This window comes from Paramisgurnus dabryanus, chromosome 1 (assembly GCF_030506205.2).
Source record: "Paramisgurnus dabryanus chromosome 1, PD_genome_1.1, whole genome shotgun sequence".
NCBI classification, from domain to species: Eukaryota; Metazoa; Chordata; class Actinopteri; order Cypriniformes; family Cobitidae; genus Paramisgurnus; species Paramisgurnus dabryanus.
In genome coordinates this window covers 65,277,099-65,303,901 of record NC_133337.1, presented here as the reverse complement: position 1 = coordinate 65,303,901, position 26,803 = coordinate 65,277,099, and the positions used below count along the sequence as shown (strand labels likewise).

Here is a 26,803-nt window from a genome sequence, read left to right as displayed (position 1 = left end):
TGATCACTGTTTGGCAAATTGTCTTCGAGGCAAATTCAATATGACTTCTTAGAACAACCTTACATCAAATTAGCTGGGCAGCTGTAAAGCCTTCGCTTTCTCCCTCAGGTTCAGAGGCATCTGTCAAAATTGTTTGACAATATGGCAAAAATGAAGTTTGAAACTGATGGGGACGGCAACCCCACCAAGACAGGGCTCGGCATGTTCAGTAAAGAGGACGAGTATGTTCCTTTTAATGAGCCTTGCGACTGCACCGGCCAGGTAAAGCAATTCCCTTCATACTTAACACAGCTTACCCACAATGCCCTGTGAATTAACACGAGGGCAATTTAAGGAAATTGTTTAGAGAAGCACAGATGTGTTTTATTCTGCATGCTAAAGGCATTTTAATCCGGATATACTCTGTGGACACGTAACACATTTATGCATGAACAAACCATCAGAAAGTCCTTGTTAAGCTTTGTAGAGACCGTATGGTCATCTCTTTATACTTTGTCAAGTAAGCAACTACCTAGCAACCACCCAGAATGCCTTGGCAACCACTGCATCACATTTTTCAAGCATCACCTGCAACACAGTGGCTTTGTATTGGCGAATTTCTCACAAATAAGCACTCACATCTTCAGCAAATGTAAAACTCTAGTTATGTTACAGTGTCTTACAACATAATGTTATGGATTACATCAAGCTATAATTCGGCCTCTTAAGATCTGCCTTTATGTGAGGTTTAGCTTTTATACCCTTCACACATCTGCTCATCTATTTAACCGATGCATGCATATTTTAACTGCGACTTAATGTACAATATAGGGCTGATGGACAAAAATGTTTAACAAAACAAGCTGTGATTTTACAGGTTGAATTGTGGCTTAACCGTGTCCTGGACTCCATGCGTGCCACCGTAAGGCACGAGATGACAGAAGCTGTAACAGCTTATGAAGAGAAACCCAGGGAACAGTGGCTGTTTGACTATCCAGCTCAGGTATTTAACAGCCTTTCGCTATTGTCAGTTATGCATCAGACACTAACACGGTGCTCGTAAACATCCCTAGGCTGATTTCTCACAAAATAAGAGATTGTTTATGAGAAAGAAGGAACTAACTGTGTGAAATTAAGATGTTGAAAGATATTTCTGGCAGTATTACTTCATGAGCCGGAGGGCGAGTCTGTATGGGATGACAGAATGAAGGCACATGATGTCCTGTTTTTTTTTTTTTCTGTTTGGCCTGGAGGCTTCAGCGACTGCCTGTCCATATCATTAAATTTCATAAAGTGTGGTCCAAAGGTTTAAGAATAAAAAATATAGATTTTAAAATGTGATTTAAATTTAAAATTATGTTTTCGGTATTTTTTCTGTAGGTCATTGATCATATATATAATACTGTGCAGAAGTCTTACGCCACCACCACCAACATTGTTGTTTTGGCAAAGTTTTAATTTCCATCCATATTTATTTTTCGCTCTTTATTAAGATACAAACAGAAAATACAGGAAATATGTACACAAAATTAAAAACAAGTCTTTTTTTCTTTTAAGCCATGTTGGGTAAATATTGGGCAGAACACACCGCTGAGTTGAAATTGGGGTCATTTTTTAACCCAGCACGTGTTCTGTCCAATATTTACCCATTATGGGTTAAAAATAACCCAGCAATTTTAAGGGCGCATCCCAATTCAGGGGCTAGATCCTTCTAAGGACGCAGACTTTGAAGGCAGCAGCCTTTGAAGTCCAAGAAGCGAACTGAAATAAGACGGTCTAGCCTATGGAGATAGTTGTCACTTCCTGTTCCCACCCTTAGCATCTGTCAGCGGGAAAACACAGCAGAGACGTTTCAGATTTTTATCAATAAATATGTAGTAGGGATGTGCATTTATGTCATTTTTTCATTTCAATTAATCCATAGGTCTGAAGAACGAGTACTCGATTAACTGGGGGCGGGGCAATCAAAGGGGAGGGGCGTACACGTCATGGTGAAAATGAAAATATTTTGATTAAAACACTCAAATAAAACTTAATTTTGAATAAACTTTGACAGAACAATGAACACATACTAGATTCCTAATTAATCAAATGTTTTTAACAGAAACCTCTAATAGGAAAAGCTGCGTGATGAAGTGAAACTAAAGGGTTAATAAACACAAACCGAAGCCCTTTCTATTTGACGCACTCTGCATAATATTAAGCCTTTATACAACATAAATGTACAATGTGCTATCTGCATAAAATGCAATACTTCAACTAAGGTTTCAACTAAGTTATCTAAAAAAAAAAGTTTAACTCGCTTTGTGGATGTGCATCAAAAACAGCACACTTTTAAACACGTCCAGTCAAAGCTCAAGCTTCATAACATTATGCAGCTTTAAGTGTTTTGCTATCATTTTAGCGTTTAGCTGTGTCGTGTCGTCCTCTTACCTCAGTCAAGATGTAATGGTAATGCTCGTATGGCTCTCTGGTATCTCTTGACATTTGATGTGTAAATATGAGATGATAACCCATTGAACTTTTGACGGCGCTGTACATTTTGCACCTGACTGACTGTATTTCCGAAAATCACGACATCCTTTTAAACCATAGTGCCTCAGTGATGTGAGTTGTGGCTGGCTTCACGGGATCGGGATCAGGGGCTGGCGGGCTGCCGCGCATTGCTCGGATCGGCACGTTTCTGCGGTGCGGTCGCGCGGAATTATCTGTTTGTTTTTGAATCACGCATGGTAATGTTACTGATGTCATACGTCGGTCTGCGTAGCTTGACACGACGTCAAACACGCATCTCCAGACCCAGTCTTAACTACCATATGCGCTTGTAATGCTAACCAGACATCCAAATGCTGCCATATCCACAATAAATAAATAAATAAACCCACATGATCATCGTTTTCGTGATCGATCATCGATGCCACGTTCGAGTACTCGAGCAATCGAGTACTCGTGCCCATCCCTAATATGTAGCCATACTGAGGGACAATGGCCCTCCAGGACCAGGATTCCCCACCCCTGTTTTAAAGAATATGATGCATTGATGCAGATTAAAGGTGACATAGGGCGTTTTCACATTAGCACTTTTGGTGCGCACCCGGGTTCGATTGACATCAGAATTCGGTACATTCGGATGATGTGAACGCTGTCTTCCGAACTCGGGTGCGCACCCGCGAAACGTACTCGAGTCCGCTTAAAAAGGGTGGTCTGGGGTCCGGTTCATGTGAACTCCAGATCGGTTCGCTGCTAATGTGAGCGCAATCGTACCAAATCGCGGAAGTGAACCACTGTTAATTACGTATTATATGGAATGTCCCACCAAAACAGACGTGTGTGTTTGTGTGCGTGCACTTACCTTGACAACAAAATGCATAGAATGTTTGCTTGCTTGACTTTTGTTCTTATTTTTTAAACCTTTTTAAAAAAGCATTCAGAAATCATCTCTCGGCTTGCAGTTCGTCAATCACGCTTGTTGTCTTCTCGTTTACAGCGGTTGCCAAGCAACATGAGAACGCGCCGGCTGCAGCTTGATGATGCAAGAAATAATATGTGAACACAGTCCATGGGGGGCATGGGGAGGGGGGAGCAATCGAACTCTGGTTCGGACCAGGCAATCGCACCAAATGTGAAACCGTCCATAGAATGATTGAACGGAGTATTAATCCTTGTTCTGTGATGTGACATGTAGACAAAAATTTTTTTGTTTGGGTCTGTAATGCCTTAGAAGCTTCCTAAAAACCTCTCTCAGATAGCTCTATTAGGGTGGGGGATTTTAAACAAGTGGTTTTGCACCTATTTGGCTCCCCCTACTGGCTTAACTTGCAATCTCATTACTGATTGGCTGACTTTGCTGCCACTCAAAAAATGTAGCCAATTATTTTAAAGTGGAGGGGCAGTGAGATGCCTGCGATGTCATAAGCATCAGTTTTTCAGATTGGGCCGTTTTCTGGCTGACATTTCTAAAAGAGGAATTTCCAAGACACTGAGATGTTTGTGAATGCGGGTAGACTACCATTATTCAACAAAGACAAGGTAAAAATGGTTTTTCATTCTCTGTCCCCTTTAAACTATCCAACAGTATATCAAATTTTACAACAAGAAATACAAAAGTAAAACAGATCATGCACACTATTGCAGCATTAATTCAAATCATTAAAGGTCACATTCTTCCTAATCCCATTTTTTAAACCCTAGTTAGTGTGTAATGTTGCTATTATATATAATATATATAATGCTATAATAGACTGATAAATAATTATATATGATCATTATACCATTGCAGAAACAACAAATCTAATGGTGTCATCATGGTGGCTTAAGACTTTTGTACAGTACTGTACATTTGTGACTTTTTATTAAAATTAAAAGAAAGATTCCATTGAAGCACACACACAATATTACTTGAAGCATTCAAATCAAATGCTGAGGAAACATTCAAATCAAATGCTGGGAAAACATCATGGGATGGACACAAGCTATGAGTACATACAGTTTCTTTTATTACAGCAGACATATCTAATGCTAAGAAATTCTGGAATACATATACATAGTTTCTTTTGAGCTAAATGTTGGTATAAAATTGTCATGCTCAACAATATTAAGAGTCCACTATAATGTATCCCTCCTATCAGCAGCATTAGCGCTCTAACATGTGTTTTGTGTGTATTCTGATAGGTCGCTCTCACCTGCACTCAGATCTGGTGGACGACGGATGTCGGTATGGCATTCTCGAGACTGGAGGAGGGACATGAGAATGCAATGAAGGAGTATTATAAAACACAAGTCAATCAATTGAACACTCTCATCACCATGTTAATCGGCCAGCTCACCCCTGGAGACAGACAGAAAGTTATGACCATCTGCACCATTGATGTCCACGCAAGAGACGTGGTGGCCAAAATCATTGAGCAAAAGGTACAGCCATTCATCTCCACATCGTCCGTTTTATGACCTATATTCAGTCCGCTGTCGAGAGTGATTTTCTTCAGATTGCTGAAACCGTAAGAGGCTTTTTACACCTGGATGCATTTTGGCAGATCGGATCACAAGTAAGATAACGGGTGTAAACGTGGTGTAAAGCTTTTTAAGCTCGTCCACTTTCGACAGGTATTCGAAAAAGTTTTTTTCTGGATTGACACTGCCTACTCTCTGCCTATTAATCTAATGTGTAATGTATGGAGCACAATGTTTTTACATCTGACATGACTTTAAGTGTGAACACAAAGTGTACAGTTCTATCTTTAGGCAATCGTTCATAAAACTTAAAGCGGCTGCTCTCCGCTGCTTTCATTTTTGTTTCATTTTGCGAGTGTGTGGAAGTTGTGTGAGCTTATTTTATTAATTGCTCTGAAATATCAGAGAAAACTCTTACATATTTATGTACAAAACTCTGTTCCCCATGTTTACTAACAACACAAGCAACGAATTATGAAATATTATTAGTTTCTGTCAATTTGAACCTGTCCTCTCCGTAATTAGGAGAGAAGTTGTCGAAAGTGGACAAAAGAGACCAGAGGGCAGTTGCACCAGCCGGACGTAAAAAAGTTGGGTGTACGACCTTGGCTAAAAAAATCCCACTTTCCGTATTTGTTGTTTTGCTTCATTCACCTCCGTTAAAGCAGGCGGCAGTATATCTGTAACATCACACAAATGACACCCACCAGAAACAAGAAGAAAACCTTCCCGAGGATGGGTGGAGGATGACGAGCTGAGCGCAAAGCTACAACCAGCACGCGAATTAGCATGCACATCTGGCCGCCACCGTACACAAACTCACACATTTGGATGTGTGGGCTGATTGCGTGTGATGGGGTGTAAATTTTTTTGTAATTTTGCATGTTGGGAAACACAGCTGTTTGTGCTTTAACTTGAAAGGTGCAACGTCTGTGACCTATGTGTATAAAAAGTCACTTGCAGATGCAGGAGAGCCAAACAAACTAGAGCCCGACCGATTTATCGTTTTGCCGATTTTATCGGCCGATATGAGCCTGTCGCAGATATATCTGTATCGGCGTATAAGCCGCAGATATGAAGCCGATATGAACGTTCCTTACAGAAGACATTAAATGCTTTTGAAAGATGTAAGTACTTGTTTGTCCAGCAGAGTGCGCCCTACTGGTTGCTAATGGTGACCCAGGTCACTCACTGTAGTGAAACCAGCCAACCCCCCTTCACTTCAGTCAGTCCCTCAGTTCAGGTGGTGGCAGTCACGCAGTTTCTTCACAAAATTTTACACCTGGTATTAAGACGCGCTTTGGTCGATTGGATTATAAGTGGGCGAGAAAGACACATTCCGGTTTACATTTGGTGTTTTTAATCCGTCTCTTTTGTCCACTTGCGAGTTGTTTAAAACGCAAGCGGAAGAAATGACGCGAGGCGGAGAAAGGATGCGCTTTAACTGCCGCGCAGTCTGTGGGAGTACAGCTGCTTGTGCTGTTACTGAACATGCTCATTTCAAAGCAATTGATTAAATAAGCTCGCGCAACTTTACACCCTCGTTAAATTAAAGAGGCAGAGAGAAGACGCTTTAGTTTTATAAAAGTTTAAAGTACCGGCAGAACACTGTGGGTTCGTGTCATAAAAACTTTGTGCAGTACATTAAACATAAGCCTACATCAGTATGTTGTCCCTAAAGCATTGTCGTCTTAACGGTAAGTTTCTAATTAATTTGTGAAGTACATAACTTACTGTAAAGCAAATAAACAATGACTTTATAAGTTTCCATTTTCAAAATAAGCCCAATATAACATTATTCTCGTCAAACCTGACAATCATTTAAGTTATATGTATTTTGTTTTGTTTGTGTTTTAAAGTTATTTATAATTAGTCAAGTTTACGGTTTTGTGCACTTATATCAGAATCATTTTGGATAATAAAGTTTATTGATAACTTGTAAAACACACCTGCCTATATTACATATCTTTGTCACGTCATTTTAAGTGTTTGATCACCACATTTGTGAGTGATCATTGCAAAAAAAGTATTTATATATAGTATATTCTGTTAATGTATATAGTGTATTATATGTACAGTAGCCTGCTGTAGTATAATATACTGTAGTATATGTGTACTGTACTATAATATATACACATAAAGAATATCGGCAGATATATCGTTATCGGTGTTTTTTACTCCCTAATATCTGTATCGGCATCGGCCCCAAAAAATGCATATCGGTCGGGCTCTAATACAAACAATGATACAAGGTAGCTTATACACTACTCAAAATTACTTTCTTACTTAGTATTTTTGTCTTGTTTTCTGTAAAAAATATCTACATTCCTAAATGAAGATGCATTTTTTGCAAAATGACCTAAGAATATAAGTCTAGTTTTTAGACAAAAAATATTAAATATAAGTGAATTTTTGATTACTTTTTTCTTAAACATTTAATATTTTTGCTTGTTTTAATCATACATTCACTTAGATTTGATATTTTTTGGTCTAAAAACTTGACTTATTTTCTAAGGTCATTTTGCTAATCAAGAAAAAAACATTGAGTTAAAGGAACAGTATGTAAGAAATTTATATCAATTAATCATAAAATGGCCCTGATATGTCACTAGACATTTAGAAATCATTTTCATTTCAAATACTTATATCACTGACAACAGTGGTCTGGCCAGGATATTGTCATTTAAAAAGTGGAGTTGCAGCCCTCAACTGATGTTTATGTTGTCATTTTGTGTATTGGCCACTAGTTGGGTGATTGCAGTTCCAGTTTTAGCCACAAGTTTTGTGATTGCAATACCAGTTTTGGCCACAATCCTACATACTGTTCCTTTAAGAATTGTTAGATATTTGTACTGAAAACAACATATATATTCAAATATACTAAGTTGGACAGTCATTTTTTGCTGTGTACCCATACATTACCTTGCGTAGTAGTAAAACACGGAGCGGGGGTTGTGGTGTGTTAGGGTTCGGGAAATTTCCCTTATTTTCAAATCCCAACGTTGACGGGTATGTGTCTCACTCTGCCATGCATAAAAGCCCATTGCTCTCATAGCCTTTGCATTAGACACGCCAATGTCTCGTCGAATTTGATTATTTCTATTTTTGCTACCGTATAGAAACAAGTCAAGGCTTTGTACTTATGCCTACCCTTGACAAGACGTAAGATTTAGTCTCAGACGTGCACTACACCTAGAAGGTGCAACAGGTGTAATAACTACATCGGACGTAAAGTGCATTTTACATCCAGACGAGTCTTATGGCCGGGTTTGACACCCAGGGGTAAACGTGAATGTGTGTCTCTCGCCACCTGTGATCCGATTGACCAAAATGCATCCTAATACCAGGTATAAACAGCCTCTAAAACTCACATGCACTAAACGTCAAATAAAAGCGAACATTACTGGCTTTATCTGCACAACTTTCCTCCATAAAGAAGCTTCATGATAATGTTAATGATGATGTTTTCATCTTGCTCAGGTGTTTTATTTTGTTTTCGCTAATCCTTCATAATCGTTCCCCCTCCTGCGGCTCATGTTTGTCAGACTCGGTTTGTGTTTTTGGCTCACAGGTGGAGAACTCTCAGGCTTTTGTTTGGCTGTCCCAGCTCCGCCACCGCTGGGGTGAGAAAGAGCAGCACTGCTTCGCCAACATCTGTGATGCCCAGTTCCTCTATTCGTACGAGTATCTGGGCAATACTCCAAGATTAGTCATCACGCCGCTTACAGACAGGTACGATGCCCTTTTTTGCATGCAGCCGGCACTTATTTCCTCTCCCATCGAAATGCATTTATAATATTTTTACAGTACATGCATTCTTTAAAAGTTATATTATATATAATCATACATAAAGGTACATCAGTCCATTTCCTGTACATGCAATTCCATGTATTAACTTATTTAAAATAGTTTAAAATGTGTTTATCCATGCTGCATCCTGTACAAGCCTGCATTCATTGCATCCCCATATTACTGTTTACAGTATAAAAAGTTTGATTTGTTGATTGTAATGGGAGCAATCTTTGTTTTGGTTCAGTGTACACAGAACGGTTCTAGATCTGTCACTGTCAGATTAAAGAGGGGTGACGGAGATTTAGCAGCCTGTTCGGGCAAGCAGTTTATAGGGTCTTTCACAAGCAGTCTTGCACCCCTTTAAAATAATAACAAAGCATAGACCATCCTGTTTGATAGTCAAATAAAAGGCAGTTTAACTTCCTAAACATATGGTCAGTCTCTGAGACATACAGTGCACTGTTGACCGTGTCAGATTTCTGTCTTTCATTCACACTTAAATACAAGCATGCAAAAAAAAAAAACATGTCAGTGATGCACAGATGGCTCCATTAAGCTATGATGGGCACTGAAAGTTATTAATGTGCAAAGTTAGCATATTTATCAGTCCTTAAAAACTGTGTCTCCAAAAAGATATTTCAAGTGACATGGATATTTTGTACTCATACATGTTACTATATTCGCTCCAAAGGTTTGATGTACTTCAGATAAAAGCGAAAAAACAATGAAGGTGACAAAATCTCTGGCCACATGAAAGGTGTTTTTGTATTAACTTAGGTGATTTGTGCCACCACAACCTGGACAACTTTGTGCAACTTTGTGCATATTGTTGGTGATAAGAGAATAGGTGGGTGGGTGTGACCTGTGGCACAAACAACCAAAAACTGGGACTTTAATGGTTTTGTTTTTTTTGCACCTAAACAAGCAAAATGCACATTTGCTAATAGATGTATACTACAATGGTGAATGATCACTACAGTAAGACGGAAGCGTACTTGAATGCAGATGACAGCTATGCAAAAAGAAAATGGTGCAAAATAACAACATAAAGTTGTACAAGTTGTTATATTTACCCTAATAGGACAGTTCCTGGGTCAGTATCAATGTTGTTTGTGTAACATTTTTGTCATGCAGTCATAGGAATAGCGTTAACCTTTAGCTTAGCCCTGCGACTTTATTCAGCACTCTCGGTTAATTAAAGCCCAAATCTTTTTTTGCAGGGCAGTGAGAATGAAATGTTGTTTCCTGGGAAACCATGTTTGAAACATTTAGCATTTAGAAACGCACACATTTACAACATGGACATAAGACAAACTATACATTTTTCCAATAGGATTAACCCCACAGCTGTATTTGAAAATGTATGAAATATATATTTAATATATATTAAATGTAATGAGATGCGTTAAAAATTAAAGTATTAAAAATATCAAATTGGCTTCAGCAAAAAAAGATGCTAGATCTTTCTTACAACTAACCTAATAGCCATTTTCATGTTATGAAGTGAGGCACTCTTTGGGACCGCTGTATAGGCGGACGCATGTGGGTTGTTGCGGTTATGCGTCTGGTCGGAACTTTACTTCCGGTCTCTGTTTGTTTAACGGTCTGACTAGTGGCTAAAATTAACCCTGCAACCAATACCTTGTGAAAAATAAGTGTTTTGGTTTCCTAAAGACAGAGGGAAACGCGATCATGAATCATCACTATGTGAAAGGAGGTTTGGCAGCCGGTTTGTAGTTAACATTGTATACATAATAGTACACATTTTACACAGCAATGTTAGCTCAGTGTTGTTTTTTTATACGCGTTAGCTATAAAATATGAACTATGGTAATCTACTTGTTTATTTTGCTTGTTATAAGAAAGAGTTTTGAATTCTTATAAGAATTCAATTAGGGGTGGGCGATAAACCGGTAGACAAAATTAACCGGTAGAAATTTGTCAACCGGTAGAGATTTTGGACTATCGTTTCTATCGAGTTTACGTGCCCACGCCACGCTCCTGTGCGTGTGGTCGCGAAAACGTAACGTTTGTACACGTATTTAAGCACTGCAGTTTTAAAACAAGTTATTTTAAGCCATTGAAACACAGACAACAGATCTGTATGCGTGCGTTCTTTCTGTGTGTCAGGAGCGGACAAGTCGCGCAACCGCTGCTCTTTCTGTCTGTGAGGAGCGCGCAAGTCGCGCGACCTCTGCTTATTAAGCTCGTGAGCATTTTTCCCGCTTTATTGGCCTTAAATACACATATGCGTCAAAATTCCCGTCTTTGCAAGCATCATCATAAACACGACCAGTAAGCTAAAAGAGAAAGCGCATGTGTAACAGTGTATTGGATCCGGACTTTGGTCTTAAAGGGGAAGTTACCTAATTTTGCTCTTGTCTGTCACTCGTGTTAATCAAACAGCATTGAGAAAAAAATCTCTCACTGCTCCTGATTAAATCACTTTTCTACCTTAAATAAAAATATATATAGGCCTATACATACATGCATAATTATTTATTATCATTCTTATTGACTGTGTATCTTCAGAGAGCTTGAGTTTTGTTTGTTTTTATCTTCTTTCTATGCTTGTATATGTTTTTTGTGAGAATTATGAACATTTCTATGGTATTAAAGATTTAAACCTTATTAAAACATAAAAAACTCTACCGTGATACATATCGTTATCATGATATAAAATTAATCCTATCGTGATAGAAGATTTTGGTCATATCGCCCACCCCTAAATTCAATTATAATAATCCTTTTTAGAGTTTACCTGAAGTTATGTTTGTTTTACAAAGCCGTTTATTTATGTTGTTACTCCTGAAACGTGTACAGTATTTAAAACCAATATACAATTTATGCATGCAACAGCCAATGCTGCATCTTTATAACTGTTACAATTACAGTAATAAGACACAAAGTATATTGTGTTTTGTACATTGCAATTACTATAAGATGGCACACAATTCAAAGTTATTGTAGGCAATATAAGTGCAGTTTTCACATTTTCTGGCTTATTTAGTAAAGTTCATGGAAATGACTAGTACAAATAAACATGCAAAATATGGTTATATGGTTATGTATATCTGGCCCAGTCTGTGAAAACTCACCTGAAGTAATTTTTTGTAATTAAGTGTTTTTTTACATAAAATCATCCCAAATAATGTGAAAATATAATCTTTAATATTGACTGAGTACAGTCATGTAAAAGATTGAAACCAATGTGAAATCAAACTTTGATTCCCCAAATCTCAAATTATGGGCCTGAATGTCACATACAGTAAGAGGCTGTTTACACTTGGCATTAACATGCGTTTTTGTCGATTGGATCACAAGTGGACGTCGTTAATGCCAGGTGTAAACAGTGTTCAAAACGTTTTTGAGCTCATCCACTTTCGACCACTTTCAACCACATTCATAGGTAGTCGAAACCCCTTTCGATTGGATTGCTTTTGTAGTGTAAATGCACATGTTGGTTGAATGTGTTCGAAGAGCCACACGCAATCGCCTTCTCTCCGCCCATTTATCTAATCTGAGGTACTGAACACAATATTTGACATCTTTTCTGACTTCTGGCGTGAACACACGGCGCTATTTTTAGCCTTTCAATGATAAAACTAAAGCGGCTGATCTTTGCAGTTTCAATTTGCAAGCGTGTGAAAGTTGCGCAATCTTATTTCATCAGTTGCGCTGAAAATTCAGAGAAAGCTTTAACATGTAGATGTACAAAACACTGTGGACTCGCCCACAGTCTCCACAAACCACCCCCTCACAGTATTTGGCACAGAAGCGTTCGAAAGTGGACAAAAGAGACGGATTTAAATACCAGGTGTAAACGGGATGTGTCTCTCTCATCCACTTGTGATCCGATCGACGAAAACACATCTTAATACCAAGTGTGAAAAGCCCCTAAGTGTTTGAGTAGTCATACAGTATCAGGCTTATTCACACTTCTGATTTCCTGTGGAAGAAAACTGTTCCTAAATGTCCTGGTCTTAGATCCACCTGGGTGCTCCTTAAGATTTTTGCAGTGCACATGTCAAGCCACAGATAAATAGGGATTCCTCCAGATAGTGGTGGTCTTTCTTTTTCTTCACACAGATGACAGATGTTTTTAAAGGTAGAAATCTGGGGATGTGGTGATGTTCAGGGCAGTTTTCACTATCCCCTGCAGGGTGTTTCTGTCAGACACAGAGAAGCTCTCAAAGCTGACAGTTATGGAGTTTGTCAAAATATTATTTATGAGATCTTTAGAAAATGACAAGGGTCTTCTCACACTCTCTCAAGTCTCCTTAGGAAACAGAAGTGCAATTGTGCCTTCTTAACCCTCGTGCTATCTTTAAGGTCCCTGAGACATCACTGGAGACATTTACACCAAGGAATTCAAAGCTGAGCTTTGTACCCACGACTTGAACACCTAATGTGCCGATAAGGGGTTGAGCTGCTCTGTGCTGCCTAAAATTAATAATCCGCTCCCTTGATTTTTCTGATGTTAAAGGTTATCGATACAGAAGTCTCATTCGACAAATCAGTTTCATTGCAATGAACAGGAAAAAACTAAAACAGCAGATACTTTTCAGATATCATCACAATTATTTAATTATGTGGTTCTTGACATGCCATGCATGATGTGCAAAAAGTGGTAGGGTTTGATAATTTATTGTTGATGGTTTAAGGACCAGCAGGTTGATTCTGGCACATTTGTGACCCTGCCTATGAAATCCAAGTTTTATAATGCAATTATGAGATTAGGAGCATCAAAGTTTGATTTCAGTCACTGATTTCAATCTCTGGCAATGGCATTACTTAGTCAATATTGAAGACATCAAGATTAGGTTTTTCGCTAAATGTTGATTTTATATATAAAAAAAACAGTAGATTACAAAAACATGACTTTAGCTGCGTTTTGACAGGCAGGGATAAATTTTCTATTCAATTTAAATTCAGTGCCACATGAATCTCAGGTCTCAACATCTGATGACATGCAGTGTTAGGTAAAAAATGCATTTAACAGGGGCTCATCACCCAGGTTTGAGCTGTTTGCTTGAGCTGAACTTTCTGAATTGCCTGTCACAACTTCAGCAAACTGCTGAAGTAATGGCGTTTATATTTAAATTGAAAGCAGTCTTGTTTTTTTTGTGTGTTTGAAGATGTGTGTGTGTGTGTGTTTACTAAAGTGTCTTTTTCTCATCCCAACACAGGTGTTACATCACCCTGACCCAGTCACTTCATCTTGTCATGAGTGGAGCCCCAGCTGGTCCGGCTGGCACAGGGAAAACTGAGACCACTAAGGACCTGGGACGAGCCCTCGGGATCATGGTCTACGTTTTCAACTGCTCAGAACAGATGGACTACAAGGTGACAAATACAGTCAGAGATGTGTTAGAAAGTATTAGGGGGTGTTCACTTAACATTTCACAACTTTAAGATGTCAAATAAATCTTTGGTGTCCCCAGAGTACCTATGTGAAGTTCTAGCTCAAAATATCATATAGATAATTTATTATAGCATGATAACATTTCCACTTTGTAGGTGCAAGCAAAAATGTGCTGTTTTGGGGCGTGTCCTTCAAAATGCAAATGAGAGCTGATCTCTGCACTGAATGGAAGTGCAGTGGTTGGAAAGTGCAGATGAAGGGGCAGTATTATCCCCTTCTGACCTCACAAGGGGAGCCAAATTTCAATAACCTAATTTTTCACATGTTTACAGACAGCCCCGGCACCAGAACTTTTGAACGGGGGCTATGACATTACAGTGTCAGTTCCAGTGGGCATTAAGCAAAATCACATATCTCAGGGAGCTACACTGCGACCAAAATGGTCGCATATGCGACCTTTTGAACTGCCGTTGCGACCCTAATTTTTAATGGGTCGCAAATGTGCTACCTAATGTTTTAGACAATATGCTATGATTTACTATGAGCATTTATTAAAACAGAAATGTGGATCTTAAGAATACGTTTTATAACGTGCTCTGAGCCATCAACACGTTGGCTTCATTTTGCGTGAAAGCACGTCGTGTCTCTCCCTATCAGTGTGCGTTTGCGTGCTCAGCTGTTTCTCAATGAATTGGATGGGACGCGACGCAAGCGCAGTGTCTTCCTTGTTTCTGAACTTGAGCAGAGGTCTTTCTTCACTGAGGATGCGGGACTCGTATGGTTCCGGGTTTATATTTTAAATGGTCTGTCGGGTCCGGTTAGGTCCTAGTTTAATTACTTTGGGTCCCAAGTCTGATTAATGTTGTGTTTATAACCCGAGTCGATCGGAAAACTTCCATGAGCGCTACCGCGCTAAAGCTCAAGTGCAGATTCAGCGTGCCTCCGGTTTCTATGGCGATGGTTCTTGTTTGTTACGACCACGCGCTGCATTTTCTTTCTCACATTTTTTTAATAATCTTATTATTAATTAACCATATATTTTCTAAACCATATCCATATTAAGTTTGGACAGAGATTGTAGCAAAAAGCAATGCTAATGTCAAGCCAATTGCACTGAACGAGCAAAGCAATGTAAAGTCTGTCCCCGGGACAGCAAGTACACTTTTAAATCTGAAATAATGAGTGGATTAAGCTTTTTAAATCGGCAAGAGAGAAATAGAAAGATAGAGCAAAAGCAGTAAAAGTGCCTATCTAATAGAAATTATTACCATTATAACATCAGTCATAACATCAGTCACATTTATAATCTATAGACCTGCACTGTCTATTAATATACTATACATAGTATTGTATTATATTGAGTTTGATAAAAGGGGTCTAATTGCTTCATATATCAGTGCAAAAACAGTAAGTGTTTTCGTGGTGCTTTGACAAACAGTGTCAGCTTTGTTAATGGCAAAGAAAGTTTGGGGTGGTTAGATTGATGAAATATAATGTGAAATTAATATTAATTTTCAATGAATCAAAGTATTGTGTTGTGTCACACATTATTAGTTCTACATCACATGTATAGTAGACCATTATTTGTCAGGGGGTAATAATTGCCCTTTTCACCGGCTACCACCACCAAGTAAATTTCAGATCTGTGGGAAACACTGCAACGTTTAAGAAAACAAGGCGGCATGTGGTTTAAAAGATGGCAAGTAAAATAAAAAGCATATCTGTATGCAATACAGTTTCATTATTGTTCATTATTATCCAGAGCGCCTTAATATAACTTGAAAAAAATATGTGCGACCAAATCATATTTTGCGCCAGTAACTGAAAAAGTTGGTAGCGCAAGTGCCACCAGTGGAAAAGGTTAGTGTAGTTCCCTGTATCTTTCAATTTAAATCAATTAAGTCCCACACTTTATTTTCTCTTAGACGTTCATATGCGCTTTACGATGGCAATGGATGTATTTTATTTAGTATACAATAAAACACTGCAAAATGTTTATAGGCCCTTTAAGTTATGATTTTAAAAGTCGATTACATCAGCATCACAGTGCATCATAAAAACTCACAAATGTAGATAATTGTAGATGTTTAATAATTTTTTTAGGGCATTGGGATCACTAGACGAGAGCCTTATAGTCTTATTTTTGTGAAAACTGACATTCCTTCAATTGTTTTGCCTGTTGTAATTAGCCTGTGTGCATTTCGACAAATTTTCCCTGTCACACATGGGGAGAATTCCAATTGAAAGTGATCATTCCTTTGCCCTATATTCCTTTCAAAGATCAGGGCCTGGTTGCATAAAGCACCTTAAGTTTTTCCCTTAAGTATGACAATTTAAGGGTGTTGTGTATAATCCCCAAAACGGCTCTCTTAAGTGTTTCACGACAGCGACCCAGGTTTGTCGTTATAAAATACTTTTGTTGCCATGGAGATGCAACAGAAAAAACTAAAAAGGTTTTTTCTGCAACACCCTTAAGTTTAAGGTAAACATAAGGGTGAACTTAAGGGGAAATTACACTTAAGGTGCTTTATGCAACCGGGCCCAGAGCTCTTGACTCTGCACAAAGTTGCGCAATTGTGTCTCACTGTGTGGCGGCTAAAATACACTTTGAGAATAGAGCAATGAAATCAATGTAATTTTCTTTTAATCTATAATGAGAGTTTAAGCTGCTTCCCCTTCCCGAAGTGCCCTCGCCAGGCTTGGCTGTGCAGGAGCGATTCTATGTTTCTAATATTGCAGTTAGTAGGGAAAGTAGGGACACAAGTCGGATCTGGGGCATTTTGTATTATTCACAGATTCTGAAAGTGCAGTTTCTATGTGTAACGGTACATTCACACGGGGCGTAAGCGTTAACGCTTACGGAAGGCTTGTCTGAAGCGTGGCCAACAGCCAATCACTGTGGCTGCAACACAAGCTCCGGTCTTCCATAAACGTAATTGGATGGCTCTGCCTAGGTTATTTGCATAAGGCGATTTGATTGGCGGACGCACGCGTTGCCGCTTGAAAAGTTGAGAAATTTTCAACTTCTGCCGCGAGCAACGGCACTGACGCGGCGCCGACGGATCCACAATGGCCATTTGAATGTAACGCATTGAAGAAACAGAAAGCCGAGAAAATAGAGACGGAAAGTTACACTTTTCCCTGCCGGGAGAGACAATAGGGCTCATTTACATCTTATTTAGCTAAGCCACACCCCTGTAAAGCCGTTTTAAGAGACAGATGTTCTAGCTTCATATGCAGTATTTTGTGACAGAAGGCCGGATGACAACATGCAAAAATAAACAGGACTTTTTACCTTTGTGTTGATCACAAGTCGAATCCAGTCTGTTTCAGATGTGTGAATCATCCGATTACCATTTTTGTCCACAAATGCGTATAATCTGGATAGATATATAGTCTTATTGTTTAAATCAGATTTTGCATGAACATCTGGTAATATAATATACAATCTAAGGACTATTTACATCGTAACATGTAAGGGTATATCAGATTACTATTTTTTTTTTTCGTTAAACATATGAACCTGCCTTCAAAGTTTGTATTTAAAATAGGGAGGTAGTATAATTGATAATCCAAACAGCGCCGTTGAAAGCGTGACATTCTTTAGGGATGTAACCAATCGCTCGCTTGTTCCTCCATCAGCCAATGACTTCATGGAAAATATTGATAGACAAAACATGTAGCCAATTATATAACGAATTCAATGATCTCTGTGTGACTTTTTTGTGCGTGTTTGACTTCATGCTGCGCTGCAAAAACAGACAGACAGATGACGTCAAAGTATCGCGAGAGTGAGTCGAAATTCAACTACTCTGTAAGATTTCTTGAAGAGCTCTCGCAGTACTTTGACGTCATCCGACTGTGGCACCGCATAAAGTCGAACAAGCCAGTCACGCGGCTGACGTACGACGCGGCTGACAGTTATCTTAGTATCTTAGTATCCTAGTAATTCTTGCTAGTTTGGACCAAAATGTATTTTCGATGCTTTAACACATTCTAACTGACCCACTGATGTCACATGGACTACTTTGATGATGTTTTTATTACCTTTCTGAACATGGAAACCATACATAGATTTATATCCGGAAAAACAAGCCGATTTCAACCACAAAATGTACCCTTTTAAATATACGAACTGCTATCTCAAAGATGTAGACGCTTCTTTGTGATCTCAACTACCAAATTCTGCAAAAAAACGAAAATCACAAATTTTGAAAAAAATTAACTTTCATTCTCATTATCTCTAAAGTTGTGCTGCCGACTTGTGTCACTGGTTTCCGTGATGGGTCACATTAGGGAGGCTTTTTTATTGGGGACTGATTTAAAGGATTTTAAAAAAATATGTTTTTCTTTTATACTAACCTTAATGCAGTATTAAAACTGTATTAAAAATACAGTCGAATCATCTATGTTTGTGTGCATGGGTTGGCAGGGGGCCAGACCAGGTACAAATTGGTTACTTTTATTTTCTTTCACAAGCAGCACACATAAAAAACTTTCTGATAAAGTGACCAAAACTGTCTTTCAAGTAATAAACGAAGACAAAACTGACGATGCATTTATATATATATTTTTTTAAGGTAAAATGTAAGGCAACATTTGTTTAATTATTCCTCATAACATTTTAAAGCCACGATCTACAGAACATCACACAAAAATACATTTTGATAACTAAACCTAAAAAAATAACAAAGGTGATCCTGCCTTGGAAACTCCGGCTACAATTACGTGTTTTTATTTAATTTGGAGACAGTGCGTGAAAGCAGTCATGACCAAAAAAAACTGACAAATGAGAAATTACAAATAATTTGTGATTGTGACTGTAAATGATAAAAACTAATCTTTATATACAAATCATTAAACGTTAATTTATAACAAGAAAAACACTGAAATTAATGATTTTATAGACACTACGCGTTATTATTTAGCACAGAAATACCTGCTTGCTTGCTTTGACTTTGATCATCTCTGTATTAACTTTAGATACAGAAAGACCGGATGATATTATTTATTTCAGGAATCTCTTTGCTATCATTTGAAAGTGAACACCGACCAACCATAATATTAAATCACAAGAAAGACATTCGTGTCAGGCAGAAATAGGTTCGGTGCAGATACTAGTTTCCGTTTCATCACCGAAATAATAAAAACGGCTTACCTGTTTTGTAGTTTAACTTTAAGATAGACAATATAACCACTCTGTTTTAAATACATTTTAAAAACTTATACTTGTCGAAAAACATCCGTTTTTTAATGTTTAGTTTGATGAACTCCTAAATATGAGACGCAGAGCACCTAGCCCGTTCGGCTAAATAACATGCGCAAGCATGGCCAGCACGCAATAGCGCAACATCGATACATACTTAATTAGATCAGAATTTACGTTTATAATAAATACAATTTTTTTAATAAAATAAGGTCAGAAGTAACAAAGTGCAGAACAAATATGCAAAATGCCTCAAGTGCACGGAAACAAAACACAAGCCAAATAGTTAAATCAGATAACCCAAAGTGATTTATAAATAAAATAAAATATAAAAATTATTAAAAGAACGAAAGGCATAATATAATTTGCCAGCTTTGTCTTTAAATGTAGAAACAAAGAGGCAATGGTTTATTAACATAGAAACCTCTTATGGACGTCTAGCCCGGTCGGGTTGTTGGATTTATTAACGCATTTTAAAAATATTTATTGAAGGCTGCTACTTCACATATTATTTGCAGCATTATCATAATATGCAGAATATTTATATATTGTGAGAAAGCTGTTATATGTGAAATCATATAATGTGTGCACCCATATACGGCCAAAATTGAATGATCCTCATTTCATAACACATCTGCGACGATTCGACTGTGAGATTGGTAGTCGAATCAGGCTTCTCCTATCGATGCATCGAATCTTCGACTATTCGGGGTCACCCCTACATGAAATGGTTTTAAAGTATGTCTTCAATGGGTGTTAAAAACTGGAGATGAACAAGGGGTGAATTTTATTTTACAGTGGAAAGGAAAGCGTCTTGCTCCCGTATCACAGTATGTAAAGTGTTTTTATAACAATGAACTACATGGATGCAGATGTCATCTATCAGTTAATGTGCTCACCTTTGATGTTCGCTCTGCTCTGTGGCTTGGCTGCAGAATATTCTAAATGAACTTGAAAAGGCGCTTAAACGCAGACTAAAAGACTAAACGGAGCTGAAACCTGCCGCTTGACGTTGGGCCCATTTTTAGAGAATGGTTTATGAAAACTAAGTTAATGTGTTGTTCTTTTTTGCTTTTTCTAGATTGATACAAGCATTGGGGACCCAATTATAGCACTTAAACATAGGAAAAGTCAGATTGTCATGATATATCCTATTGGGTGTACTACAAAAGTCAATTAAATCTATCTTTTTGATTAGGGTTTTCAGTCTTCCATGTTAATGACATGGACTACTGGTTAGCATACATTTTAAACGGCACCTATTTCATTGCTAAAACAACGTTTTTTTTTTTTTGTATTTGGTATATTACAATGTTTTCGCATGGTTTATGGTTCAAAACACATTATTTTCCCCATACCGTACATGTTGCTCCTCTATGCCCTGCCTCACTGAAACACGTTGATTGTTCTGAAATGCGTAGTGTAGGGTTGTGCCGATAGACGATAGTATCAGTACACACTGTTGTTGTTTTCTAATTTCCTTTTTTCAAACTTGTGCCATTGAGCTGTATAAAAGTAATATCGCTCACGTAGTCGTGTGATATTGCCCATCACTTGAACATACTGCACATTTTGCTAAATGTATTGGGCCATCTGGATTTCTCCTATATGCATGCAGAAAATGTGCATACTGTCCACTTTGTCCATACTACATACTGTACACAATGCAGCAATAATACGAGTAGTGTTTTGATATTCTGAACACATCCAACGTTGTCTTTAGATTTTAATCAAGTTCACCGAGTGCACAGCAAGCTTCCAGTGATGAGCCTGTATCTCTATATCCCAATGTTGTCATTGCTGGATACACTTTTATATCTCGCCTGATTCTGTCCTTTATTTGATAACTGTTTATTATGTTGTCCTCGGCCGTCTTTTCCCACCACGGGGGCCTACGGATTAGTAAGGCTTTGATGCCTGGGTTTATTTACCTCTGGAGCTCATCATCATCCTTACTCTCGTCATTACTTGCTGCCATATTGGTCTGCCGGCAAAAAAAAAGCCATACAGTGTGGTGGTCAATAGAGACGCAGTGTTAATCTTCTCATCCAGCTTGTACCTGCATGCTGAGACTGCCGCATCATTACCGACCATGGCTCACCATGAGAGAGAGAGGGAGCATTTTACCCACTCTGGATATAGGATCACAGACACTGACAATCAAACCCCAGGTCACCTCTCATCTGTGTCAGTGAGAACTCTTCCTCCTTTGGAAGGCTCCATTTGTATCAAGCCCATCAAAAAGAATGAGTGCTGGTACCTTGGTGGGAAAGTGAACAGAGACTGTGTTTAGAATATAAATGTGGGTTTGAAGATGCTGTTCATTCTTTCAGAAATGGCCTGCTTAGCATTTGTTGTTGTAGTCTTGAATTTCAGTGAAGCATGTCTAGTGAGCATGGTTCTGGAAAACCAGCAATGCACTGCATAATTTTACATGTTATTTTACATATTACACACATTACGTATTTTATAAGTACTAAAGTGCTAGTTTGTTTTCAAAGAATTAGTTGGGATTGATGACGTAAGGTTAGGGATTTTTGTGGCTTCTTTTTTATTCACATGTGAGATTTAAAATGTAAATGATCATGCTCGAAGGATTGTCTTCGAATTTTAGGATAAAGGAAAGAGGAATTTACTTAAGTTTACAATTCCTAGAAATTCAGCATTGTCAAACTAACGTTTTGCAAAAAAGTATAAACTATATTATTTAAAGGCGCTCTAAGCAAATAATGTGCGACGTCACTTCCTGTTGATGTTTGAACTGTTTTCAAACAGACAGAGCGTAGCTAACTCCTCCCCCTCCCCCTCCCTTCCGTGCTTTCATGAACGCGCCCAACCCCCACCCCCAAATCCTTCTTGTCGTTTATTGGCTGGAATACTTTGTTTTGTTTTGTGCTGCTAGGTTTGGCCATTTGTTGATATTGCCGTTTGTGAAGCCTGGGCTGTCTACAGAGATCGCGTTTTTTTACAGTTTGATCAGCGGACAGGCAGCAAGCAGATAGTGAGGAGATGTTTCCGGTATGTAACAAAAAATGTTTTATGGTCTAAAACGCTTCAATTCGCTTAGAGCACCTTTAAGCTGCAATCCGTAATTTTTTTAACTGTTAAAAATTAACAAAAAACCTACGCCTTACCTTGATTCACAAAGGTGAGCTTTAAATAATGATTTGTAAGTTATTGAGATATCAAGTTGGATTTTGCAGGAAAGTCAGTTGATTCTGAACAAACATGAAGATAACTATTTAAGGTAACCTACAAGTTTATAGTTTATAAAGAGATTACAATAGAAAGGAAAACGCTACAGATTGCAGCTTTAAAAAGCACCTATTATCCTATTCATGAATTTCCTTTGGTGTGTATAAGTACGTTAACGAAATGGAACGTAAACGATGAAAGTTATCGTTTCCAGCTTAAATCTTTTTTTGTTGGACTACAATGAACACAAGGATTGTAGGCGACAGTTAACTTCCTCAGCCTGTTGATGTGGACCCAATGGTCCTTATTATAATTCTGCCCGCTTCTGACTCACAGCCTGTATGTCGTCTATGTTTTCATATTTAAAGTATTTACTACTATGACTTAAACACAAGTTTTGTGCAGTGCAGAGTAGCGCTTGTTTTTTGTCATTTCTACAATCGTAAATTCAGACATTGTTTTGTGTTTTAGTATCCTTACCTTACCAATCGGTTACGTTCTGCTCAAGCCGCACAGGTAAAGTTGATTGATCTGCATTTTCTAGATTAGATTTGGCTCATATTGATAGTAAAGACGATTGGGTTTCCTCATGCTGCCTTGCGCGCAAATTTATTCACGCTGCAATTCTAGCATGGAAACTATGGCCCCTTTTTGTCCCTGAAATAGGGAACCAATCACAGAACGGGGAGGGAGCAGCAATACGATGACGAGTTTTGTTATTTGTTATAACACGGCAACAGACGCAAAGTTACTTTTCAATGCAGCCTTAGTGTTCTAAGTAGTTTTGAACACAAGTTTATTTAAAAAGAGCAACTTTTGGCGTTAAACAATTTCATATCCAAGAAGGATGTTTGTATATGGGAAGACATGATAGCCACAGAGTTTTATAGAACCAACCTGCTAGGCATTGTCATCGACGAAGTACAATTAACTTATTAATGGTAAGTGGTATTGATTAATATCATATTGTCATTATGCCTGTACTGTGGTTGTCATAGTGCCACTAAAATGTGTTGCTTTTCAATACAATATACAGCTACCGGTTTAGTTGCATAGCTTTCAGCTGTGTGCACATGAACCGATAAAAGTTGTTTACGTTTGAATTGATGTCCCTCTACATGCATCATCTGGTATAATTGAAACGATTGGCTATTAGCTACGTACAGACGCATTTAATAAACATTCGTAGCGCCCAATAAACTGCTCTCTGTAAACCACGCCTCAAATATGAGAAAACGAGCATATGGTTCCTAGAACACGTTTCATTCTCTATGAGACCGGTCTGGTGTTAGCCAGGCTAAAAGATGATATTTACTCCTGTCAGTTTTGCATTGGGAGCTAATCTTCCAAATACTGTAAGGAGCATCATATTTCCGGGTGACGAGAGGTAGTCAGCCCAATCGCAAAGTTCGGGTTAGCTGTCCAAATGGAGGACACTGCGGGGTTTTTTTTTTTAAGAACGATGATTTTTGTACAAAATCAATGGGTTTCAGGGAGGCATGGCTTAGAGGAGCAACAATAATGCACAGTATGTGGAAAATAATGTGTTGTTGAACCATAAACTACGCAGACTAATTTGTATTACAGCAAATATACAAAAGTGTTTTGTCTACCAGTGCTTATTTGTTGATATTTCCGATGATATTCTATGCAATTATTAAATTTTTGTCATGATTAGACTGAATTTTTTCATACAGCATCACACAATAGTCAATCTATAATAATGACATTTTGGTTAAATGAGAAAAGAAGTGATTTTTCATTATGGTACATAAAATAAAACTTGTTCCATTAATGCAATGCATATACACTGTAAAAAGTTGCATAAAAAGTTCTTCAGTTGGTAACACCTAAAATGTTTTAACATTAACAAATTCAGTTTTTCCCTTAAAGTAAGAAAAAAGTTAAGTTGAAAATGTAAAATTTTTGATTATTTTTTTAACTCTTTCACCGCCAGCGTTTTTAAAAAAAGTTGCCAGCCAGCGTTTTTCATGATTTTCACCAATGTTTAATGCCTTCCAGAAAATGTTCTTCTTTAAATAAATAAACATACAATATACCAAATGAAAGAACAGACCCTCTGCTTTCAAACAAAAAAAAACGTTTCATCCTACCTTTAGTGGTTCTTTTGCAATCAGCTTTTGAATATGGGTAGGTTTTTGCAAAAACACCATATTTTGAGCAAAAAGCAAAAATAATTCCATTTTTGCGACGGACTTTTCATAGAGATCCCATTCAGAGCGATCTTTAAAACAGACACGGACATGCAGCAGCTTGCCTATACTTCCGGTTTTAAAAAGTTGCGGAACCTGGTGGATAATAGCGGTATTGCGGAAAGACGGAAAATCTCGTCATTGGCGGGGAAGCGTTTTCTCTTAATTGACGAGATATCTCGTCAATGGCGGGGAAAGAGTTAAGTTGACCCAACTTTTACTTTACTGTATAAATGAAGCATTGTTTTATTAGACTTTATTTACTTTATTTGTATTACTTTTTGTACTTTATATACTTTATTTGTATAAATGAATTTTGCATCATGTTCTCCACCTCAGTTCAAGCTCCATGATGAACAAAGCACATTCCTGTCTCTCATTTTTCACTTTTTCTCTCACTCAATCTCCCTCTTTCAGTCCTGTGGCAACATCTACAAAGGTCTGGCACAGACAGGAGCCTGGGGCTGCTTTGATGAGTTTAACAGGATATCAGTGGAGGTGCTTTCGGTGGTGGCTGTGCAGGTGAGTTGTCATTTCAAAAAACATCGTGATACGATTATGAATACCCTGCTTTGAGAGAGATTTCTATGCTGAATTCCACTGTCAAACAGACCGGGCTTACAGTAGAAAGTTTAAAGCTATAAATAGAGATAAAATGCAGCAGGGAAACACTAAGTGAGGAAACCATGTGGAAATCTCTGCTTTTATGATTTACTCAACAATTATATCATCTGCCTACATGTCACAGCATCTCATAACGCCCTTGCATCTGCTATTTTCAATTGAGCTTTTATGCATTTCAATTCACACGGGGCTCAAAGTAAACCAGGATTTCCATCAAGCTTCCTTGAAGACAATACATACTGTGTGAATCATCACAAACACACAAATCTAATTTACTCGCAATGGAGATTGTGTTGGTGATTATAAAGGAGTTTGATGTGTAGCTGCACATTCGTCTTTAGAGGCGTTTTGCTGCAATACCATGTGTCAGAGTTTAATGACCTGACTGTGAATCTACTGACTTGTTCCCTTAAAAGAGACTCTTTCCATTGCAGCTCTCCTGAAATGTCAGGACATCGAATAGGTGTTTCTCCCCTGTGATCAAAAATGAATTACTCTTCCTTTTGTAGTGTTTTTGAAGAGCAGCCGTCACAAAGAACAATTTACAGTGAATCAGAACATCAGAGTAATGATACCGAAGCGGCTGTCAGACCCTTTTATAAGCCGCATGATAGAAAGTGCCATCCGTTTAACTGTGAAGAGTTTGATGATGCATTTTAAGTAGGAGCAGACTTTCGGGGGATACAGCCCATTGAAATGATATTCTTACTAAGATTGATAGAATCAATTTTCTATTTGCGTAAAATAAAATAAACAGAATGGCCTCCAGACATATCAATATTGAGACAAATTAGCCAAGCTCTGCCTTGCATCTCACTGCAGCTCATTATGGGAGGGGAAACATATTTGCTAAATAGTTTCCCCAAATATGAAGCACTTTGTTTTCATCTTCATTATTACTAGGCAGGAGACCGTTGTCAGCCTTGGTGGTTAAGTTAATATTTTGGGTTCCAGTTCTACTGTTCCATTAGCAGTTGTTTTAGTATGGTTAACCCTCTGGGGTCGACCACAGTGGGAACGCCGCAAACTCTTTATTTTTCAATCACTCCGCAAAGAGACTCTGATTACTCTGCTGATTTTGGACATAATACAGATATGATTTATACATCATTTAAAACGTTAAAGTGTGTAGTTTTTTTCTGTCCACTCCCAATAAAAACAGAATGTTGTGCTTCTTGCAAAATTAGGAAAATAAACATGATGTGCGTTCGATTTTCTCTCAGAAACACGTCAGAAAAATGTACTGTCACTTAACAAATACTTGTCATACAAGCAAAAGATAAATGTCTACATAATGCTTAGAATGTCTACTTTTAAATGATCTAAGTGAAATTGAAAAAAATATTCTCATTCGATGTAAACTGTATGGAAAGGAGGAGAGGTACCGTCTTTCTCCTGTTAGCTCATTATCTTAAATCATAGATATATACACTAGGGTGCGGTTTCCTGGACAAGGATTAGACTAGTCCTAGACTAAAA

The 26,803-nt window shown here is 38.0% G+C and overlaps 1 protein-coding gene across 1 annotated transcript; it reads left to right on the top strand.

The window, feature by feature from the left end:
- The first annotated feature begins 130 nt into the window (after nt 1–130).
- On the top strand, nt 131–25,842 carry LOC135734459 (dynein axonemal heavy chain 9-like). Its single transcript, XM_073814746.1, has 7 exons — nt 131–261; nt 857–982; nt 4,651–4,890; nt 8,501–8,661; nt 13,911–14,067; nt 25,118–25,222; nt 25,834–25,842. The coding sequence occupies exons 1-7, from the start codon at nt 142–144 to the stop codon at nt 25,840–25,842; spliced, it is 918 nt and encodes a 305-aa protein (XP_073670847.1). The 5' UTR covers nt 131–141.
- The last annotated feature ends 961 nt before the right edge of the window (nt 25,843–26,803 follow it).